This window comes from Lates calcarifer, unplaced genomic scaffold (genome assembly GCF_001640805.2).
Source record: "Lates calcarifer isolate ASB-BC8 unplaced genomic scaffold, TLL_Latcal_v3 _unitig_4188_quiver_2477, whole genome shotgun sequence".
Classification (NCBI taxonomy): Eukaryota; Metazoa; Chordata; class Actinopteri; family Centropomidae; genus Lates; species Lates calcarifer.
Window position 1 is genome coordinate 20,126 of NW_026116758.1, and position 9,246 is coordinate 29,371.

A 9,246-nucleotide genomic window follows, 5' to 3' on the forward strand; every position below is an offset into this window, starting at 1 on the left:
TCTCTCCTTATTGGCAACAATTTAAAAAAAAAAAAAAACTCTGAATGGACACACACCTCAAGTATAGAAATGATGGTTTCTCCAAATGTCTGTCCAGTGTAGGTTAGCACTGTCAAGATGTTTTGCCTTTTGTCACATGTACAGTTTTGCATGTCAAAGGTCACCAACAAAGATTTATTTGGATTCGCTTCCTCTCCCATGCAACTCCATTAGAATTACAGATTTTGCTGTTTTAAATGCTGGTTTGTCCAGAGGCAATAGTTTTGGGAATATTTTTATATGCATTACTGATGCAAATTAAATGAGAAGATATCTTTGCATCACCTTTGGAGTTAGCACCAGGAGTCAATTACTCTTTATCTCATGCATGATCCTAGAAATTATTGCTGCTTGCCAGTGTCTTAGCTTTGAGTGGTCAATGCGAGTAGAAATGCGCTATGTAAGTGTAGTCCATTTACCATTTTTTCTTTTTTTGGGGGGGGGGGCAGAGTAATTCAAATCTAAACTAAACAGTCAGTCTACAGACTTCTCTAAGTCCTTCAACCACTTTGTTGTCTTGTAAAATTACTGCAGCTTGCAAACCAAAATGGCCCCCTGCACTGATATATGACAGTTACAAACAGCTCTGTTTAAGTAATCTGGATTAAAAATGAATAAATCCTAGATATTGGAGGCTCCCAGCTCTGCAAAACTGTGGCAGATATGAAAATCATTTTGACAAGTCTCATTGTGATGTATGAAATAACTGCTGACTTGTATGGTTTGAGTTTCCAGGGGCTGATTTGCTCTCCTGCTCTTTCTGCAGCACTACTTTCATCTGAGCAGTGACTTGGCTGACGGCAATATCTACCTCTACAATAAACCTGGAGGCCAGGGGACTGGAGGCAAAGGTAATCACATTCCCCCAGCCCAGGGCTCAGTCTTCACGTGTCTGTGTGTGTGTTTCCATTTCCAAAATGAAAAAAAGAAAAAGATGGAAGTATCAACTTTAAGGGCTGCTTGAGGGTTAAGACTTCAGGTCAGAATCAGGTTTACTACACGCTAGAGAATGCACTATGGCAAACACTGTCCTCACAAAGATAGAAGGACGTGTGTGTGTTGTGTGTGTGCGTGTGTGTGTGGTGTGTGTGGTGTGTGCGTGTGTGTGTGTGTGTGTGTGTGTGTGTGTGTGTGTGAGCGAAGAGAGAAAGAGAGGGAAAGAATGTTTAGTTACTACAGTGCCTTAAATATAAGATAAGACGACCCTAATAGATTACAACCTTACAACCTTCTTGAAGAAACATGTAGCATGTAACATGTATCATAGATTCTACATACATGTTAATGCTGAAAAGATAAGTTATGAAACCGTTAATTAGCTACTCTGATTAAAAAAATAATTTTTAAATAATGAAACCCAAACACTGGTTGTGAGTATTTACTGACATCTTGATAAACTCAATCTCTTTAGGTTTTGGACATCTAGTCGGAGTCTTAAAACATGTGTTGACCACATTGTTATTTAAAATTCATCATAATCTCTGGACTTTTATATTCAAGGCAGTTAATCAAAATACTCCTTTTAGTTGTGTTGCTGCTGTATTTTCAAACTCCAATGTTTGGGATAGATGACATTAAAAATGCAAAAGTGGGACAAACTATGACATGTTATGTGTTATTTGGAAGGCAAGTGAGGAAAACAAAAAAAGAGTTGGTATTGTTCTCTGTGGGACCTGCTTAATATCTGCCAAAACAGCTCTGACCTATCGGGCATGGACAGGGGACCTCTGAGGGTGTACTGAGGTGTCTGCACTGGGACATTGACAACAGATATTTTGGGTCCTGTTGGTTGTGGGGTGGGGCCTCCATGGATCTGGCTTGTTCATCCACAGATGCTGGATATATATACAGTCATATGAAAAGAAAATACACCCTCTTTGAATTCTATTGTTTTACGTATCAGGACATAATAAAAATCATCTAGTGATTAACAGGTTTTAAAATTAGGTAAATACAACCTCAGATGAACAACAACACATGACATATTACATCATGTTATTATTTATTTAACACAAACTAGGCCAAAATGCAAACTGCTTCCATAGGAATAAAGAGTGTAAATAGGAGCCAGGTGCTGCTAATCAAATTCCCTTGATTAATTGATCATCAGCAGGTGTGAGAACCCCTGTAAAAGCAAGAGTTTTGGCAGTTTGCTGCTCTGGAGCATTTCAGGTATGTGTTAACACAATGCCAAGCAGGAAAGACTCAGCAAGCCAGGAAGGATTATAAAGCCATTTCCAAACAATTTGAAGTCCATCACTGTACAGTGAGACAGATTATTGACAAGTGGAAAACATTCAAGACAGTTGCCAATGTTCACAATAGTGGACATCCCAGCAAATTCACCTCAAGATCAGACGCTACAGTTAGCATGTTAATTGTTAAAGTTCCTGACAGTACAATTAGAATAAGAACAAGTAGTCTTGTTTGGAAGAGTTGCCAGGAGAAAGCCTGTTCTCTCTAAAAAGAACATGGCAGCACGCTTAGGATTGCAAAGTTGCATCCGAACAAACCACAAGACTCCTGGAACAATGTTCTTTGCACAGAAGAAAAGCAAAGTTTGACCATAAATCACAGCACCACATTTGGTGAAAACCAAAAACAGCATATCAGCACAAACACCTCATACCAACTGTCAAGCATGGTGGTAGAGGGCTGATGATTTGAGCTTGCTTACAGCCACAGGATCTGAGCACCTTGCAGTCACTGAGTCAACATGAACTCCTCTGTAACCAAAGTATTCTAGAGATCAAATGTGAGGCCATCTGTCTGACAGCTAAAGCTTCGCCCGAATTGGGTCATGTGACAGTTCAATGATCCCAAGCACAGCAGCAAAATCTACAACAGAGGTGGCTGAAAAAGAACAGAATCAAGGTGATTCAATGGCCCAGTCAAAGTCCAGACCTTAACCCAAATGAAATGCTGTGGCGGGACCTTAAGTGCATAAACAAATGCTTGCAAACCTCAATGAACTGAGGCAACGCTGTAAAGAAGAGTGGGCCAAAATTCCTCCATAACGATGTGAGAGACTGATTAAGTCAGACAGAAAACCATTACTTTCAAGTTATTGCTGCCAAAAGGTGGTTCTACGAGCTACTGAATCATGGAGAGTACTTAGTTTTTCACACTTGGTTTCTCCAATTTGGCTTCATTTTTGTTAAATAAATAATGACACAGTGGAATCTGTTGTGTGTTGTTTTATACCTCAGTACATCACTATATACGCTTTAGATACGTAGATATTAGTTAAGTAGTTAAGTAAGATTTACTGGAAACCTTAACCTCATGTTTATCACTGGCTCCTCTCTCCTGTTGTTAAAATGTTAATGTGGAGCTAGTATGTTATCATAGGATATGCTGACAGTTTCATTTCCTATTTATAACCACCACATTAAATTCAGAACACACTTTTCTCTCTGGCATAACAGAAACTCCTACACTCTTCCTCTCTTCACTATTCACACACTAATTTCTTTGATGAGCATCAGCACATAGATTTTCCTGAGGTGACTTTCTCTTTCTGCCTCTTCTCACTGTGCACCAAACCTCATGCTTAGGCTTTTAACAAGACACTGCACATATTTATCTGTCAGTTGATATTGGCCTTCTTGTTGCCCTCAGTGTTATTCTCAGGCATGCGTTTGCATTGAGATTGCCAGCCTAATTTGCTCTCTCACCACCACGGACCTGTCGTTGCAGGAAAGTGAGAGTAGTCTTGTTCATTAAATCTGGTTTGCAGACAGCTGTACAAACAACACACAAGTGCAGCTTACCTCTGCAGAGAGACTGCGTGTGACTTGTCACTTAACTCATGAATGTGAGGTGGACAGTCAGTGCAGTAGGTCATTCCATAGTTGTTGGTTGGTTTACGTAGTGTTAACAGCACGTTGTCTAAATGCATGCTTTTATGTGAATCAAAATGAAATGAAGTTCATCTAAGTTCTCTGTTGTGTCACATTCCCTCTCCATGTATTTCCCTTACATTTGGAAATGATCAGTTCCATTTCATATTGCAGCACTCTCTCTTTAATTGATATGCTAAAGTCATCTGCTGGCATTTGAAGTCAGTTAAAGGGGAGTGCTGCTGCTGCTGGAATTTTCTCTGTGACTAAAAAGCTACCTGGTTCAATGTGAAGCTTTGGCTGTGGAAACTCTGCCACCTTTCAACAGGCTACCAAAGACCAGCTAATTATGGATATAAATGATCAGTTTACTGAATTAAACCTTGATTATAATTAGGTTTTTTTTTTGTAATATGCTACCTTCAATTGCCATTTTAACTCACAGTTTGGCTCTTATCACAGTGCTACATCTCCATTTGCAGAAATCCACTCATGAATCTGACAACATCTGACCTTTTCTTTAACATTTGTAAAGGTTTTCTGGCAGTCTGCTGTTTACCACACTACTGCTGCAGTTTTGCTCTGCTTCCAGCAGCAGTAACTGGTAGCTATCTTTAAAAAGACATCGCTGCGACTGTCTCATAAACATTGACGCTGACGTGTAGACTTTGTTCCTTGCTCCTGTATTCATTTGACCTGATGTCTAACTACTTTTAAATTGCTGTGTGTAGAAGCTCTGATCCATCTCATTAGTTTCAGTGGCTAAGGAACAAGGTGCTTAAATTACACGATGCTACCTGATCCGTGCTGCTCAGTGTGTAAAATAACTGAGGCAGTGTTGTGGCCAATTGAGCTAATTAATGAAGTGTTTTGTAATGACTCCCAGCTTAAGGTAAATATGTCTAGATCTAGAGTGATGAGAATGTTGTTCTTCAAGACCAATATATATAATCGCAAACCTTGACTGTGACATGACAGGAAACACTATGATCATATGTTGAGAGATGAAGAGAAGCAATGAGAAGCAGAAGAGGGCTGTTGTAGGTGATGACACATAAGAGCTATGGTTTCAAGATGAAGATGTCTTTGACATTTGAGAGGAAAAATGTGAAACACATGCACAGCTGACCCTAGCTTACAAGATAAGGAGAGACAGTTATTAGCAGTAGTGTTAAATAATGACATCCAGTCATTCAGCATCTACACTGACTGATGTTGACCTTTGAGTTAAGTTTTTAACCTGTTGAGTGTGCTACAGCTGACTAGTTAATCGGTGATCTCTGACATTAACATCACACTTTTACTTGGTGAATGTTTGCTTCGTAGCTCACTCAGCAAGTCAAGGTGTTGTCCAAGATAAGACCATGCCTGAAGGTAATGTTAATGTTGGTTGTTGCTTAAGCCCATGGCTCTTCTTGTGTTGTATCTCAGGCTGTTAGTCACTGAAGGCTGATTAAAGACCAATGTGTTACTGCTTAATGCAATGCAGTTTCAAATGAAATAAAAATACTTACGTCAGTGTATGTGGATGTAGTCTTTGCTGTAACAATTCCTTTGGTCCATACTGGCTATGAAGTGATGTACTGTGCTGCAACTCCACAGTTAACCAACGCTCCTCTTTCTTTGCAAAAAATGCATCTCAAATTTCAGTTAAAAGTAATAAGAAGCTTAAGCAGGCTAAGATAGCCAAAACAACTGGACATCCTCTGAGGGTACAGTGTCTTTAGTATAAGAATCTCTTATGCATTTCTCCAGATTATGTTTCCTTGCTGAGCTTTTGTGGAGGGAAACATTATGCTCATCTTTAGCAGATTTGTTGTTAGAACTGGCATGACACTCGAGGTTCTTAGTCAAGCAAAGTTGACTGCTGCAGTGTTTTGTTGTCCATTTTACTGCCCACTATACAGAGGTTATCTGTAAACTGGCTGTTAGTGTCCACAGAGGTGTTTGGGTATGAAATGTGTCTGTATGTGGTGATAGCCTTGACCTTAGGCTGATGTCAGAACTTACTTGTAACTCCAGTTCTTTACTTTATTTCCTTTATTTCCTAATTTTTTTCATATTGTCTTTGTATGATCATGATTGGTCTCTAAACAGTGAGGTTCAGTACAAACATGCATATATGAGAAATTGGTGGAAATGGAAGAAAAGCACAGTACACATGGGAGTACTCATAAAAATGCATGCAGACTCCTCACACAAAGATTCTGTGAGCATTTGAGCCTATGACCTTGCTATGAGGCTGCCCCTGCTTGGTTTATTGGTATTAAATTGGACTAGAAGTGAATAACTATGCTGGTACATCCCTAATGCTGTTCTGTGGGTGTCTCTAATGTTGGTCCCAGGTACCATGTCGGAGCTGGTTCAGCAACTCTTCCCACCTTCTCAGTTTAAAGGTACCACCACATGTCTCCTTCTGCCCCCCTACAACCTTTCACAGCCATTGTGTTGAGTGAAGCCCATGCTGCTGCTGGCCCTGTGTTTTCTGCTCCTCGCGTTCTTTTCTTCATGGCATTTCTTTGCAGTGCTGTACCTCCTTCAGTTAAGGCTTCTCTCAGCATACACATTTTTATTTAACTGTGTTCATCTTTGAGTTGCCTTTAGAGTTGGCTTGGACCTCCCAGGTGCATGATGTGTGGTGTTACAGGTGTTTGAGCCAGTGTTTCTCTGCTGTGGACCTTACTGTAGATTTGTTTTGTAACACTGACTCCTGCCTCAAAAAACATGACACACAACCACAACAACATATATTTAATCACACTGAAAATAGAAGACCACAGTGGAAGTATTTCATCTCATGAGGCAGAAATATTTTGAGCTTACTCTACTTATTTCCTTTGGACATTAAGGCTTGTTGGATAACCCAATGTAGAATTAAATATATTTCTCTTGAATGTGATGTCCTAAAGAACCTAAACATAGATCATCTTTGTTTTAGTAGTGCAGCAGTATTTGTATTTTTTATGTTATTTTATTCCTCTGCCAAGCGTTTTTTATTTATCAACCTTTTCTGAAAATGTCACCTTGTGTTCATATACGTTATAGGAATGGGCCTGCATAACCTCAGAGTGATAGAGTAACTGTCTCAGTGCTGGACAATAGCAGCCTTGAGTCACATATTGAGTTCCATCACTTTTAGTCTGCCCATTAAGGCTGTGTTGTTGCAATCATCAGCCTCAATTTCTGGGTTGACACGGTCAGTCATCATGAACAACCACTTACTAAGATAGCATGGGATAGATGGAACATGCTCCGATGGATTCACAAACACTAAACTCAAACTGTCAAGAAAAGTAGCCGTCCTCACTTGGAACTGCAAAAAAAGAAAACTCTCAAGCACATCACAAGCACAGAATTGTCCGTTTAGAGAAGTTCATTCTCTTTGATACTGTGTTGAGACTAGAACTCAGCTTGAGCTATTTAGACTAATAAAAGCTGTAGCAGCAGCATCAAGCTGCCGAGCTTCCCCTGTGAGGAATCACTGTGAGCAGTGAGTTTGCTCGTGAATCCAAAAATACATTTGTAGTTCTTTCACATAGAGTTCAAATTTAGAGAACTTTACCATGGGCTGGATATTTGCACCATTTTTAGATGTTTTAGTTGGTTAAGTAGTCTCATAGCCAGTATATATTTTAGATGGTGTTTTGACCATTAGGCCCTGGAGCCATCATTAATCCACTGAGCCCTCTGACTGAGCCCTCTCTCTTCTATATTGATGTTAACTTGTTCAAATTCAAGCTGTGACCAGTCATTGTAATGAAGTATCCAGTATTTTATTTCAGTTCCCTGAAGAACAAATACATGTGTAACTGTCCAAAATACTTACTGTTGGGACTGTATGTCAGTATTGTGTTTTCATATTTGCTCTGTAACGTGCCACTGAAAACAGCCTTATGTGTCCACATCGGCACACAGTTGTCATAGGTTGCTCTAGTGACACTTAGACTACTATATGATTTGGGCTTTTGTCTTGAAGAACCTCTCCCCTGCTGTCCTAATGCGCTGGTGATGATGTTTCATCATCCAATGATGGAGTCTCAAACATTTTAACAATTTGTGTGCAATCAGTTCAGCTCACTGTAATGACCACACTCAAAGTGATTTCTGTGGCTTGCTGTGCTAGTAATGTTCAAATAACTCTTCCATATCAGCAATATTTGCTGAGAAGCCTCTTTCTCTGACGTTTGTAATAGTGCAGCTTCCTTCTAATTGTGGATGGACATACGATGTTGTCTTTGAAATAGCAAAGCTGATTTGTATTTTCAGCTATGTCTCAGTCTCAGATGTCCACCCCCCTTCCATGCATGGTGCTGCTTAGTGCTTACTCATTGTGTGCAATAATAGCCAGTACCATGTCAAAGCTAACACAATCAAGCAAGACTGTCTCATGCAAGCCGTGTTAAAAGGCAGCTGTACTTTCTGGTGAAGCGTGTCCACAGCTGTGGTGATGAACTGAAGCATCAAAAGATCAAAAATGTATCCTGACACTCCCTTTTCACTGTCACTAACTCTGCTGTGTTCATTTTAAACCTGTGCTGCTGTGACAGAGCAGAAGGATAAGATGACTAACCATGGCAATTAAAACAAAATATAATATTTTCCAGGTATAGTAAAGGACATTTTACTCCATGGTAGTATGAAAATTACTTCATTGTCAATTATCTTTTTGTAATTGTGGAAGACAGCAAATTATTTGTGACTGGGGAGGCAGTAGAAATTGAAAATCTACTGAGCTCTACAGATGTTCATTGTTCAGTCTAACACACTGTCCTGCTCTCTTAGGTATCGCCTGCATCGCCCTCTCATTCATCGATGCCCATGGTCGTCCCCTTCAGGTTCCAACTCAGGACTGTGCCTCCCTGCAGAGGTCAGAGCACGGCACACCCCCCTACACCCGACCATTTTGATCAGCTGACCACTGTGGTTAAAGTGGACTCCATCACTGTCAGCTCAGGTACAGGTAACACATCACAGAGCAACTGAGCTAGAATGAATTTGGCCTGAGTTGTGATATGGTTACTGGTTCTTGGTGGGGTGGTTAGGTTAGATAGAGGGTAAGGTTACAGTTATATGAGGAGTTCATCACACATAGGAAGTACCAAAACAAAAGTCAGGGCAGTTTAATGTACATGAAATGTAGACTAGTTCAAAAGGTATGAGGTTCTATCTGGGGAAAAATGACTTCATTTTCATCAAGTTTATTTGTATGAAGCTAAAAAACACTGGCCAAGTTGGTAAATGTGCTCAGTTTACTGATGATGAGGGTCATGAATTAATGGGGCCTCAGAAATTCAGAAAATGCAAGGTAAAGCAAAAATAAGAAACTCTTTTCTTCACTTTCACTCAAATTTTCATCACTAATGAT

General features: G+C 39.9%; 1 protein-coding gene across 1 annotated transcript in view; it reads left to right on the forward strand.

The window, feature by feature from the left end:
• LOC108897005 (KICSTOR complex protein SZT2) overlaps positions 1-8,788 on the forward strand; it is a gene marked incomplete at its 5' end in the record, with an annotated part of 28,480 nt that extends 19,692 nt beyond the window's left edge. Inside the window, 3 exons of the mRNA XM_018696369.1 lie at positions 806-890; positions 6,227-6,277; positions 8,664-8,788. Of these exons, the coding sequence (XP_018551885.1) occupies positions 806-890; positions 6,227-6,277; positions 8,664-8,788 (261 nt within the window). The remainder of the gene's footprint in view (positions 1-805; positions 891-6,226; positions 6,278-8,663) is intronic.
• Positions 8,789-9,246: the final 458 nt, after the last annotated feature.